The 12,827-nt window shown below is 53.9% G+C and overlaps 6 protein-coding genes across 6 annotated transcripts; 3 read left to right on the top strand and 3 right to left on the bottom strand.

Moving 5' to 3' along the window:
* Positions 1 to 301: 301 nt before the first annotated feature.
* FRP1 (ferric-chelate reductase Frp1) lies at positions 302 to 6,408 on the bottom strand (the record flags this gene model as incomplete). The annotated part of the gene is made up of 4 exons (XM_062882022.1): positions 3,763 to 6,408; positions 3,223 to 3,620; positions 2,119 to 3,169; positions 302 to 2,051 (listed from the first exon to the last, which is right to left on the bottom strand). Exons 3-4 carry the CDS (start codon positions 2,277 to 2,279, stop codon positions 302 to 304), a joined length of 1,911 nt encoding a protein of 636 aa, XP_062727765.1. The 5' UTR covers positions 2,280 to 3,169; positions 3,223 to 3,620; positions 3,763 to 6,408.
* QC761_704480 (uncharacterized protein) lies at positions 3,794 to 4,690 on the top strand (the record flags this gene model as incomplete). Its single annotated transcript, XM_062882023.1, has 2 exons — positions 3,794 to 4,350; positions 4,409 to 4,690. Exons 1-2 carry the CDS (start codon positions 3,943 to 3,945, stop codon positions 4,688 to 4,690), a joined length of 690 nt encoding a protein of 229 aa, XP_062727767.1. The 5' UTR covers positions 3,794 to 3,942.
* On the top strand, positions 5,539 to 6,151 carry QC761_704485 (uncharacterized protein; the record flags this gene model as incomplete). Its single annotated transcript, XM_062882024.1, has 2 exons — positions 5,539 to 6,050; positions 6,103 to 6,151. 2 exons carry the CDS (start codon positions 5,539 to 5,541, stop codon positions 6,149 to 6,151), a joined length of 561 nt encoding a protein of 186 aa, XP_062727766.1.
* Positions 6,409 to 6,620: 212 nt separating the features above from the next.
* On the top strand, positions 6,621 to 8,501 carry QC761_704490 (uncharacterized protein; the record flags this gene model as incomplete). The annotated part of the gene is made up of 3 exons (XM_062882025.1): positions 6,621 to 7,231; positions 7,302 to 7,593; positions 7,733 to 8,501. 2 exons carry the CDS (start codon positions 6,621 to 6,623, stop codon positions 7,444 to 7,446), a joined length of 756 nt encoding a protein of 251 aa, XP_062727764.1. The 3' UTR covers positions 7,447 to 7,593; positions 7,733 to 8,501.
* Positions 7,680 to 9,371, bottom strand: QC761_704500 (uncharacterized protein; the record flags this gene model as incomplete). Its single annotated transcript, XM_062882026.1, has 1 exon — positions 7,680 to 9,371. The coding sequence occupies one exon, from the start codon at positions 9,369 to 9,371 to the stop codon at positions 7,680 to 7,682; it is 1,692 nt and encodes a 563-aa protein (XP_062727763.1).
* An 841-nt stretch (positions 9,372 to 10,212) lies between these two features.
* On the bottom strand, positions 10,213 to 11,586 carry QC761_704510 (uncharacterized protein; the record flags this gene model as incomplete). Its single annotated transcript, XM_062882027.1, is given in 4 exon segments — positions 10,213 to 10,442; positions 10,507 to 10,746; positions 10,806 to 11,089; positions 11,105 to 11,586. 4 exon segments carry the CDS (start codon positions 11,584 to 11,586, stop codon positions 10,213 to 10,215), a joined length of 1,236 nt encoding a protein of 411 aa, XP_062727762.1.
* Between the last annotated feature and the right edge of the window lie 1,241 nt (positions 11,587 to 12,827).

The following is a 12,827-nucleotide window of genomic DNA, read 5'->3' as shown; positions in this document are numbered from 1 at the left end:
ATTTACCCTCTCTCAACTGGTACCAACCCTATGGCGGACCGTCAGTCACATCTGTGGGCCAACGTTGACTCACAACTGCTGAGTCGCTGGTGGTGACTGCCAGCCTGAGACCAGTCCATCTGACGAGCCAAAAAAAATGTTTACTCCGTAACACGCCTTGCAGTCGCCCCACTACAAATTCATAGCCAATAAGAACTCTCAGTTTCTCCAGGGCTGAGTCGCACAGCCTTGCTTGTGGGTGTTGGGATGGATGTTGGTATTATTTGAGACCAGATGTAAGATATCTATCTATCTACCTCATCTAGAAACTGTACTCTTCAGCAAATAGTTGTATCCCTTGTGCCCCGGTTCCCTTGTGAACCGCCCGCTCATCCGATAGGCTCGCAACGCAATTTCTTGTCCTGGCAACAAGACTCGGGCCGCCACATACAACGACGCTGGTCTCCCCCCCGGTTGCCTCCACAGGTCCTCTGATGTAGGCCTCAATATCTGGTCGGACACTCGAGTAAAATACGTGCGAGTCCGTACTGGCGTGGCTCGACCTCTTCCGCTCCACTGGAATCGCCCGTGCTGTTTGTTCGATGTCACCGGGACTGGATAATGGTCTCTGGCTCGTGATCTTCTCATCAGCCACCTTCCCTCGTCCAAAGTTGGTTCCTGTAGAGGAACCAGACGATCTGTCGGCAGTCACGCCATCTTGGCTGACCGGGAACGATGTCGGCCCCTGGGTAACGGCAATGTGAACGTGGAGCTCGATGCCTGTGCCTTTGGCATGCTCAATCAGCTCGTGGAGTCGCGTCACATAAAAGTCAATCTCCTCGCCCTGCTTGGTGGTCAAGAGGAAGTCAATCCTCTTGACACAGTTTGTGCCCTTGTGTTGGAGCACACTTTCGAGAATGGGCAGCGTAAAGGATGCACCGGTGGAAGCCGAGATGAGTACTATGGTCTCGTAAATGTCCCACCGCGGTGGCGCTCCATACGGCCCGGAGACAAATGCTGTCAGCCTCTCCTTCTTCCCAGCCAACTGGGCCTTGGTCGCTAATTCGTGCAGTCGTTTGGAAAATCCACCGTGTTTGCGAACGACAAGTTGAATGCTGTTACAGATGCAAGTCTCGGGGAGCTGATGGGCGCAGGCAATGGTGTAAGGGTGAGCTTCGGCAATACCAACTCGGGGCATCCAAAGATAAAGATGCTGTCCAGCTCTCCACTTGAAGTGGACATCCTTGATGGTAACTACCGTGATCGAGTCCCCAACCGCACGCACCTGGGCTTGATGCCCAATCCGTTGTCCTCCCGTGCATCTCTTCGTGTCAGGCAACGCCTTCACGTTCTGCCAAACCAACATCACTGTTCGGCAAAACCGGTCGAAGCAGAGGGCCGCAATGGCAAACCACAGGTTGTATCTGGCGTCGACAGGAATGTGGACGTATACCAACCATAGCAACAAGACAGCAGTGACGATGTGTTGCAAGACAAAGAACTCATAGGACAACCGCCGCAATGGGGCCAGCCCGGAGACACAGGCCCATAACAAAAGGCCCCAGGCGCCGAACCCATACTTGATCATGGGCATCATCTTGATCTGATAGTCGACAAGCTCAGAACGCGCCCAGTCGGCATAAAAGTAGAAGCCGTGAACAGCTCCTGTGGCGAGCATGGTGCGGGCCACCCATCGGTGCAGCCAGTTGAGCCTCTCATGGCTGATACCCGTGATGAAGCCTACAACGTTGCACTTGGAAGAAAGCAGATAGAGCAGCGGCAGCTGGGTGATAGTGACCCAAGCGTTTCGATAGCCAATGCGTTCCCAATGAAAGACATCTGGAACTATGGCACCATCGGTGGCCATGTATATCACGATAATCCAGTACACCAACAGGACAATGACGCGGCCTCCTGGAGGCGGCGTCAACCAGGAAAACCCCCTTGCTGGGACATACAGCTGGGGATAACTAACTTCACGAACCACGGCCGTAAAGGTTGCCCACAGCTCTAGAAAGGCCGTGTCCGGTTTTGTTGGAGATTGGACGGAACTCGACGTGTGCCGTCGTAGTCTGAGAACAAGTGCCCCTTGTTAGCATGAGTCCAGCTCTGATAGAAATGTCAGGAATAACCGCTAACCTTCTTTCCAACTTGTACCAGTTTATAACCCGGCAGACCAGAAACGCGCCCACAAACCCCGCGACAATGAACCAGAACCGCTGCGCCAATTCTTCGTTTGTAACAGGGTAGGTCGTGTTTCCCGTCCCACCGCCCCCGTGGGAGCCATGATCATGATCCATTCCCACAGCTTTTTGATGCTGCCGTCACCAAATGGGCGGCAGGGCCCTCCCTTATATGTCGGCCAACTCTTCCCTTCACCGGGCTCGAGGTTGTGATACCCTGACTCTTTCACCATTAATCAGTCTCCTAGCCTGGCGTGAGTCTCCTGTGATGAATGGGTCCGCAGGACAAAAAATGTCGCGAGGAAACGCCGGGTGAAGTTCCTGTCTGGCGGCAAATGACGGGAAACAAGGAGGCTCCGGGGATCTGGAGAATCTGGACCCAGATGGCCAGCGAGGCGAGCAGTGAGCGAGAGTGGATGGAACACAGTAGCGCAGTGCAACTTCAGCAGCAGTACCGGCGGGGTGGATTGCCGGGTCAATAATCTTGATGCGATTTCATTAACAATGGATAAAAAAAGTCACCAAACAAGGAAGAATAGCATCGAATGATGATGGCCCTGATAGTCACCGGTCCCTGGTGGCTAAATGCCAGCCATTTGAGATCCGCCTGCCGTGTAGGTGTCCCATAGTCCCACACAAGCCGACGGACACCGCCCCCATAGGCAAACAGGGCATGGAAAAGGTCGTACACCACAGACACAGTTCCATCATTTCCGATCATTGTGAAGCCGCAGCATCCTCACCCAGCAGGGAAGCTGAGACGGGCAGAGCAAGTTGTCACTGGCTAGAGGACATTGTCGTGCGCATGAGGATGCGGCGTTGCCAGAAATCAGATCGTTAGCGGCCCAGAATTTGCTCAAACCCCCTCGCCCCGCGCCAGGCTATGCCCCTCTGGGGACAGACCACCCGCACACAAAGACCCTGGCAGCTTCCATTTGCGGTTTGGCGCCGTTATTCATGCACAAGATGCATCTACCCCACACAACTGCTGACGACATGCTTCACTTCTTCAAATATGTGAGCAGGTACACTCACTCCACACGATGATCTGGAAGCATACCTAAGTAGAAAACATTGGGATGTGTTGGGAAACCCTCCATGCCACGGCCCAGAGATAGGTATGGTGGTGAGGCGACTTGTCTGAGATTATCTGGTGGAAATCAGTTACCTGATGTCGTACTGATAAGCTCCGCAACATCTGGGCGGAAAGCTTGACAGATGGTGACAAGCAGCTCCCACTGACATCGAGACCTGATGTAGCGATGTCGAGCATCTCAACGCGAGGCCGATTCTAAATAGATATCTCTTCGTGGAGGCTCAGGTCACATACATAGGCGGTGCCGAGTCTGCCGGTGTTGGTCTTATGTCACTGCGACCCAGGATCCCGGTTTCTCAGTCGTAACATCAATGTGTTACGGCATGGAATGCTTCCCGAGATATCGCGAAGAAGAGAGCATGCTGTCGACGTCAATTGGCTAGTTCTTGTTTGTCGGGCAGAGTTATTGGCATGACTAAATGGGATGAAATAGGAAGTAGAAACGCATGTCAAGTTTGATGGTTGATAGCAGATATCGCCAAGTGGATCAACAAAGGTACGTACCCATACAACCATCTGGTCCCTGTCTCGCGACTCGGCACTGTCCCTCTTTAAGCTCCCCCCTGTTGGAGCTCGAAGGGGAACTCCGCCTCAATTCCTTAAACTCTCCCCGGCCCCGTTGCCTTTGTTTTATTGTCTGCTCCTCCTGTTCCACCTTACTGTTCAGTCTCTCATTACGATAACATGGCGTCTCTGAGATCCGTTCTCGCTGCCGGCCTCCTTCTCCTGTCGACAACGGCCAATGCCCACTTCGAGCTTCAACATCCCTCCCCTCTGACGGCTGAGAGCAGCTCGCAGGCCACGGCACCATGCGGTGGTGCCAATGCCGACATTGATCAAAACACGGCGACCGATTTCCACGTCGAAGGCGACTACGTACAACTATTCAATGGGCATGCTCAGGGCAATTGGTTGATCCGTGGTACCCTTGACCCCAAAGCCGGCGGCGACTGGGAGCAGCTGTTCCCCATTGTGCAACAAACTGGGCGTGGTAACTTCTGCGAGCCTGTTGTGACAGTGCCCGGCGAGTGGGCTGGGAAGAAGGGGTTCCTAGGCATCAGCGGCAATGCTGGCGATGGCATTCTATACGCGGTATGTGCCAAATTCCCCGACATGTCCCGGTATCTCGATACGCTAACACAGGGAACAGTGCGCCGCTGTCAACTTCGTGTCTGGTTCCGCGCCAGCCCCCGGCGGCTCTTGTGTCAACGGCAGCGCCGTCACGGCATCCTTCCAGCCGGATGACACACTGTCGGCGCTCGTTGGCTCATCGTCCAATTCGGGGTCCAGCGGGTCGGAAACCACGGCGCCCGCTCCGGCGGCTACCACCTCACAACCCAGTGCCGCCGCACCAATGATGGGCGAGAGGGTATCGTTTGGAAGCTTCGCTCTCACAGGCGTGATGCTTCTCGTCGGCGCTGCTTTGCTGTAAAGAGGTATAGTCAAGGGGCGGTTGATGGGCCATGTCAGTTACATTTTGTATACACCGAGCATTTTTGTACATTATGATACCAATTTCCTGTTCAAGTTTATCTCACAGTGCCGTGGTTCTGCTCTCAGTTATGCAGCTGAGAATTGCTCAGAGTTGAGGTACCTACCTACATATCGCCCAACGCTCCTGCCACAGCATCAAGCAAGCAACTTCCACTATTCAGGCCCGCCACTGGCACCTGAGCTGGCCAGTCAGGAAGTCTCGACTGAACATGCTCGTACAAATTCGACAAGACTCCACCAACTCCCGTCACCGACCCCCGAGCCCCACGGTGTGTTCAGGAAGGAGCCTGCGGTCACCCACGACCGCCTCCTGTTCGCGGGGAATATCCAAATGTGGTCGTCCACTTGCCGTCCCTGTCGTCAAACAGCACAAGGCCATCATGTTCTCTCGCTTCTGCCACAGCCAGTCCGCAGAGTGATCATGGACGGGGTTCGGAGCTTCCCGTTGGTTTGTTAGGTACTTGGGCGCAGCTGGAAACAGGGCGGATGATGCCATTGCCAGGCTACTGCCTTCAGTTGCGTTTGATGAGGAAGGTGCCTCCCACTCTGCGGTCCTGCATCCGGGTGACTTGGGCGGAATTTGGTTGGGAAGCTGAATGTGGAAGGCTTTCTCCCCGGGCCTGTCTTCTCCCCAGTGTTGCAAGATTCCTCTCCACAACCAAATGAATACATCGAGCCGTTATTCCAACTTCTCTCTCAACATTCCGATTCAGCTAGTATCCCATCCGCCTCGTCCTTCGGCCGACAAATACGCATCACGGCCTTCTCACCATCGGCCCTCTCAAGATGTTCCCGACAATGCTTCTTCACGGAGCCCTGCTCGCCGCCGCTCTCGCCAGGGCCGACAACGTGTCCCTCGTCACTGTGGCCGCGACGACAGCCACCGTGATCGTTGGCAACGGGTTGACCAACGGGACCCAGCAGCTGGCTCAGCTCACCACTGTCGGCCTCAGCACCGTCACAGTGTACAGCAACCAGCAGAAGCCACCTCAGGCCACCGTCACCTTCACGCCCGGGAACAGCCTTGGCGATTTGGAGGTCACCTTGCCACCCATTGACGCGTCCCAACTGTCGGAACTCACAAGCTCTATCCTTGCCAACATCACGAGCGTGGTATCCAACTTGACCGCTCCTACGGCCAGCTCGAACTTGACTTTGTCTGCCACCTCTCAAGATTCTGCGACATCATCGGCTGCAACAGACACAGGCTCTCCAGAGGTATCAACAGCTACCCAGTCTGCCCCCACGACGACCAATTCGACGAATCAAGCTGCTGACACGAATGGGCTTTTTGGCCGGTACGTGCCCATATCCCTATGGCTTGAGCAGATTTGCTGACCCTGTGTCTAGAAGCCTCAAGGCAATGGCGGTTGGCTTTCTCCTGGCTTTGGCGCTCTGAGTTCGAAGTTTTGGGCCACTGCTAGCAAGGTTTGGCGGGCATGGTTAGGATCTCGAAGGGCAGGCGTGAGGAAGGAATCGAGTATTGATATCACCCGGATTGGAAGTTGCTATCATACATATCTTGTTGGAAGGGTGGACGATTATGACATGTTGGGATGCGCAACCATCTCCACGATCAGTCAATTAAAGATGTTCTCTTGGCCTCGGGAACTTTTGAACCAGGGGCGTCTGTGACATCAGCCAATCCCCGTGCTCCAAAAGACGAGGTTGAGTTACATTCTTGGCGGACCAATAGCATCACAAGTTCCATATTATCGATGTCTTGTCTGGGCTCTTTTGGTCACGGACGTGCCTGTTGACCAGCAAGACTGGCTGCTTATTGGACAGCCCCTCATTTTCGGCATGTTCATCCTTCACACATCACGGCAACGCAAGTCATCCGATGTCATGGAAGCGGAATAGATGAGATGGGCTGGCATGTCCACTCCCTCTTGCTGTTGTTTCATCTTCACCCTTTAATATTTATTCTCATCAACATTGCTGTCCTCGTTGTCAATCCTCAATCGCCCCCACGGAGATACAATAGTGCATACCAACAACTGCAAAAAATGACATTTACCCACACCCCAACCCAGCTGACCCTCTTGTGGCTCGCTTTCTCCCTCCCCGCCGTGACCTGGGACTTTTTTTATGTCATATTCCGGCCTCACACAATGCCTGGCGGGTCCATACACTCGCCCTTCTGGGTACCCTACGCGCTCTACGGCGAGGTGGACGGCAACTACGGCTGGAAGCAGTGGCACGCCGGGTCTGGGTTCCCAGCTGCACAGAGCTGGATGAACGCCATCGAGACGGCCATGTACCTCGTGTATGCTTGGATTTGGTGGACGAGTAAAGATCAGGTTACTGGCGAGATTAGGGGAAAGAGGGCGGCGGCGGCGGTGTTGACTGGTTTTGCGGCCGGGGTTATGACTGAGAGCAAGACTGTGCTGTATTGGCTGAATGAGATTTGTTCGGGGTATGAGAATATTGGGCAGAACGATCTCTTTAGGCTGATCGTTCTTTGGGTGGTGCCGAAGTAAGTTTGCTTTTTGTGTTTGTGGCTGGTGGCTGGAGATTGAGGGTGTGTATACTAACGAAACTGGCAGTGGGCTGTGGCTGGTTTTTCCGGCGACGCAGTTTATCTATGGGTTTGGGAAGGAGATCATTGATGGGCTTGCTGGTTCTGAGACTGAAGACGGGCCAACGTACAGCGAGGTGGTGAAGAATGGGTCCGAGAAGAAGGAGCTCTGAGGGCGGGGGTTGTGCAATGGCTTGGTGAACCGTGGGAGATGTAGCGGGAAAATACGAACGAGAAACGGGAAGCTGCGTTGCCTTTACCAACATCGAGACCGGCGTGTTCCGAATTGTGTGAGACTAGATTCCACCCACACCAGGACCGTAAGTAACAGATACGCAGGAATACGCCGACTGACATAACCTCTTGTAGGAATTCGTAGCATGTGTTTGTTCGGTTTCGTTTTCCATTACTCTCTGCTGAAACTGATCTCAAGCTTCTCATTGACGTCTTCCTGTTCAGACAGCGAGTTGACAGACCCCGACTTCTTCTCTGTAAACGACGATGTTGAAGGCCGCGTATCACGGCCTCCATCATTTTCAACCGCCCCCAGCACGAGGTACACCTCCAGAATCTCAATTAGCCACCTCTCCCTCGACTCCAATCCACGTTTCGCATCAAACCAGATCGTGTCCCTCGCGGCCTGGGTGACCACATCTCTTGTACATGGCTCGAGTTCAGCCAGTTTCAACACTTGGTACGCGTCAATCGTCACCGTTGCCGGCCCCCCGCCCAGCTCATTTTCAACATCACCCTGGAAGTAACGTCTGGTCATGTCGGGGTTCTTTGACAGCAGTCGGAGACAAAACTGCTCAAAGAGGTTGAACTGAACAATGTACTGCAGTAACGGACAAAACGGCATCGTGATCGCCGCCCACCTCGTCGCGGCCAAATTCTGCCGACGGCTATCCACCAAGAGTAGGGATTCAAGCAGCTCGTCCCGGCTGAGGGGTTTTAGATCGATGTTGGTCAAGAACGGCCGGTCATAGCCGATCTTGTGCCGCCACAGCCGGTTGGCCATGACCGAGTTGACGATGCAAGGGATCAGCACTACATAAGCCCACCACTGCGTCGCCGCAGCGAGGGACATGGCGCCTGCTATCAGACCGGGTAGCCCGTTGAGCAGGAAGTGGATGCGCAGGTAGTTGGCTCTGGTGGAGACCATGTGTTCGAGGCGGTCGCCTACATAGGAACGTCCTGGGGGAAAGTCGGAATAGAGAGACGAGGCGACTATGCGTGTTTTCTTGCGTTGGTCGTTGTCGAGGTAGACTGCCCAGAGCATGTTGATGACTGCGTAAAAGGCGAGTGGGGAGTTGCCGAGGAAGCCAGTGAGGAGGTTAGAGAGATCAAAGAGATAGGGGTCTTCGCCCCGGGTGGCCATCCAGGTGCCAGCACTGACCAGCAATATACCGATGCCGATGACAATGTCCATGCCGAAGCGGTAGACAATTTCGGAACGGAGGTCCTGGTTGTTAATATGGAGAAAGCAAGCCAGGGTTCTGCCCCAGTTCCTTGCAGCGTCATCAGCTCTTTTTTCTTTGCTCGAACCACTGGTACGGGAGCCAGAGAATGAACGGGCAATGCCTGCGCCGGCACTTCTCTTTTCCAAGTCTTGCTGCTCGTCCTCGGCCTTTTGTAGGTCTTGCAGAAACCGCCTTTCAACTCTGAGTCCACAGATGTTTTTCCAGCTTCGAGTCGCGTCGTATATGAGGAAGAAGAGCAGGCTGAAGCAGGCGGTACCACCAGCAATCATGCAGATCACAATGGTAATAGGTATTGGTGTCGAGTTGTACACGTTGGCGGCGACGTCGCCTGCGTTGGCCAGCTCGACAAAGCCCAAAGCGGGCAGCATGTTGTTTCGGAGTTTTGCTTCAGAAACTGGATGGATTTTGCGGGCTGGATCTTTTCTCGGTCGGAGGAGTGTTGCACGAGGTACTCTGAAGGTGGCGGCTGGTATGTCGCCGCTTTGGGGAACAGGAGATTGTATCAGGCGGATGAAAGGTGCTGGTGTTGGTGACTCTGCCTCTTGCTGAATCTCAGCAAGTGTGTTGAAGTTGGGTGGTGGCGGTGGGCGAGCCACGGGCTCGATAGTATCAGCCATAATCCGTGGCTGTCAATGTCGTGCTCCCACTCAAGGGGACAACATGGAGGATAATGGGTGACAATGAATGGGTGGCCGCGGCCAGTTGAAGCTGGGGTACCAGCTTCATAATGAAGGAAAAGGGGACACCCGCGACTCGAAAAGAGGCCAACGAAACCGAAGGGAAGCGTTGAGTCGTGACAGCCTGGGATATTTGCCAGGCAACTGATGTTCAGCCAGCCGGCAAAGGGGTGATGGGGAGGATGAAAACACTAACTTATTTCTGATGGGGCCAGACCTTTTTGGGGGACCATCAGCCGCGATGGCCAAGTTCCCGAAGCATGTGAAGATGAGTCTGGCCCCCTGGAAACCCTCGCATCGTTCCTTCCTTATTTTTCTATCCAGCACCTGAACAGGTGTGATTTGTTTGGTGGGTGGTTTTTGCGAATCTCTAGCGCCGGCGCCGAAACTGACCGACTCGTTCAAAGTGTAGACAAACTTTGACGGATGCAAGCCTCGCGCTTCACCAACCTCAAGGTGGCTCTGATGTCATTGCGGGACTGACAAATGCCGATGCCCCTGAGTTGGGTTGGTTGACTGTTCACAAAGCACGAAGAGAACAAGGAACTAGTTCTGGCAAAACACACAAGACAATCAAAATTACAATCTAAGTATACAAAAGCACAAACTATCGACAAAAAAAAAGAAAACACCCTGACAAGGAACATCTGAAAACCAACTCCTGCTCGCAACCCAGCTTCTACTCTAGCAGCCGGGGATTAACCCAATCCCTTTCAGTCATATGCATGTCTCATGACCAACAATCCCTTTGTTCCTTCATCAGCAAGCTCAGAATTACAATTTATTTGCGGAGCGCAACGATGGTGCCAAGGTCCACCCGGAGGAGGGCAGTGAGGTCGACGATGGCATCGAGGACGACCTGGATGTCGGCAACAACGCCGGCAACAACGGCACCAACAGAGGCACCGACGTTGGCAACGATGTCAACGACAACGTCAACAATGGGGACAGAGATGTCGACAACGAGGCCGAGGATAACCTCGAGGTTGGCGGAGATGACGAGGAGGATGTCTGATTGGCATGTTAGCATCTCTATCTGAGTTGTGGGGACAGCTAGTGAGGCGGCAAGACGTACCAGCATCGAGGGCAAGGAGACCCTGGACGGTAACTTCAATCTCGCCAAGGAGAGCCTGGACATCGGCAACGAGGTCGAGGACGACAGCGAGGTTGAGGTCAACAAGGAGGTCAACGTTGAGGAGGAGAGCGTTGAGAGTGGGGGTGATGTCGCCAACTAGGAGGTCAATCTGGGCCTGAAGGTCGATGAGGACGGCAATGAGAGCATCAACATCAATGTCGACAGCGCCGATAATGTCAACTAGGCCGTGATGTTAGCAACATATACGTCTTGATCATGATGAAAACGGTGAGTCTTACGAATGAGCTGGATATCGGTCTGGACCTGAGCCTCAATCTGGACGATGATGGCAAGGAGGTCGGCAATGACAACGTTAACATCAACATCAGCAGTAATGGCAGGAATAGTGATCTCAACATCGAGGTCCACGATGGGGCTAACGACAACGTCAAGGTCGATGGTAGGGTTGCCAGAAGTGATGGGGATAGCAGGTGTGCCAGGGGTGCCAGGAACATCAATGTCTACATCAACATCGACGATGGGAGTACCGTTGTTGTCCTCATCATCGCTGTCGCTGTCACTGCTGTCGCTGTCACTGCTGTCATCGTCGTTGTCGTTGTCATCGTCACTGTCGTCACCTGGGATGTCTGGGGTGTTTGGTGTGCCTGGTGTGCCAGGTGTGCCTGGAACGTCGACATCGACATCACCGATGGGAACGTTGGGGGTACCGGGAACAGCAGGAGTGCCGGGAACATTGGGTACACCCGGGACATTGGGGGTGCCCGGAACATTGGGAATGCCGGGGATGTTGGGAGTGCCGGGAGTGCCTGGAGCGCCTGTTGAAGAAGTGGCATCATCTGTGCAAGAGGTCGAGGGGATGATGTTGACCGGGACAGAAACCGAGGGAAGGTTGGGGGGGAGGCTGATGCTGCTGCTGCCGGCAGGAGAGCCAGTGTTACATGGGCAATCAGCTGGGACAGTCACCGTGGCAGTAGGCTTGTCATGGCGGGCGTCAATGGCGGGGGCAGCGAGGACGGACCCGAAGCTGGCGGCGGCGATGGCGGCGTTGAGAAACTTCATCTTGATTGTTTGGTGTTTTGTGGATGGTGCTGGTGGTGGTGGTGATTAAAGATGATATTAAGGCAATACTAAGGGATGGGAGAGTCTCGAAAGAGCGACTGCAGTTGGATATTATTGATTAGGGGTAATACTAGTTGGGAAGGGCCGCGGTGAAGGTGCAGATGATGAGGATGAGAAAAGAGAATGTGTCTCTACTCGAGGGCATCATGAGATTTATATACCTGTCTCGTGACAATCAAACCTGACCCGGATGATGCCGTTCTTGACGGAGATGAGCACAGCGATTTCTTCCAAGACAGGCACTTACAAACCTGGACACTCGTCCTCTGGAGTTTGTCGTCGTCGATCTCAATAGTCCGCGCCAAGCTGCCGGACCCACTGGGAGATCGCCAGCCCTATCTCTGCATGTGGACACTGGATGCAGGGCCGAGAGCGTGGTGTTTTGCCCGCATCTGCACTGCTTGATATCGAGCATCATCATTTTTTCTTTTTCTTACTGGATGAGGGCAGGCGTTGTCGCACCATCAAGCATGGCAGTCAGCTGCTGCTGCAAAGTTATCGTCTTGGAAGCCCCCCATTTACTTGATCAGTCCAGGTATGAGATATTTCCCCTATCGGCACCTTACTGCAAATCCATCATGATGTTCATCCCAAGAGATAAACCCCCACATAACCCTAGTCCTGGCTAACATCAGTCCAGACCGAAGCTTCTCTACCCTGACAGCAAACGGGGTGGCGTCGATCTTTGCTCGATGCTCTTGCGGGAGCTAAACTGGACATGGGCAGCCTGTCTCTTGGCACGTCAAACTGCCAGTTTTCTTGTGGATCTTTTTTACCTACGCATACAGATTGGATGACTCGGGGAAAAGGCAATATTTGTTCTTCTACAACGGCTGAGCGTCAAGTTACCACAATGCCACTGTTCAGACCCGAAAGCAATCCTGCCAACCCCCTTTTGATGTCATTAAATCACATTAGACCGCATCTTGCAGGCCTGCCAGGGGTATCACGATCGACAACCAGGTTCCCGACTAGGCTCAAGCCACACAACAAGAAAACGGCACTGGCAAGTGTGGCCAAGAGGCTCTGGAGGCGCCCAACACCGTTGAGATAGGGAGTGGCTGGTGGGGTTGTGGTGATATAACAACGGCGGTGGGAGACCCTGAAGTCGCGTGAGCTGAACTCCTGTGGTCCTGGGTCCTTAGTTTTGTTGCGTGAGATCCATACCGCCTGTTCACCAA

The sequence above is a fragment of the Podospora bellae-mahoneyi genome, chromosome 7 (genome assembly GCF_035222275.1).
Source record: "Podospora bellae-mahoneyi strain CBS 112042 chromosome 7, whole genome shotgun sequence".
Lineage (NCBI taxonomy): Eukaryota > Fungi > Ascomycota > Sordariomycetes > Sordariales > Podosporaceae > Podospora > Podospora bellae-mahoneyi.
The sequence above is the reverse complement of the archived record's forward strand: the minus strand, read 5'-3'. Positions and strand labels throughout refer to the sequence as shown.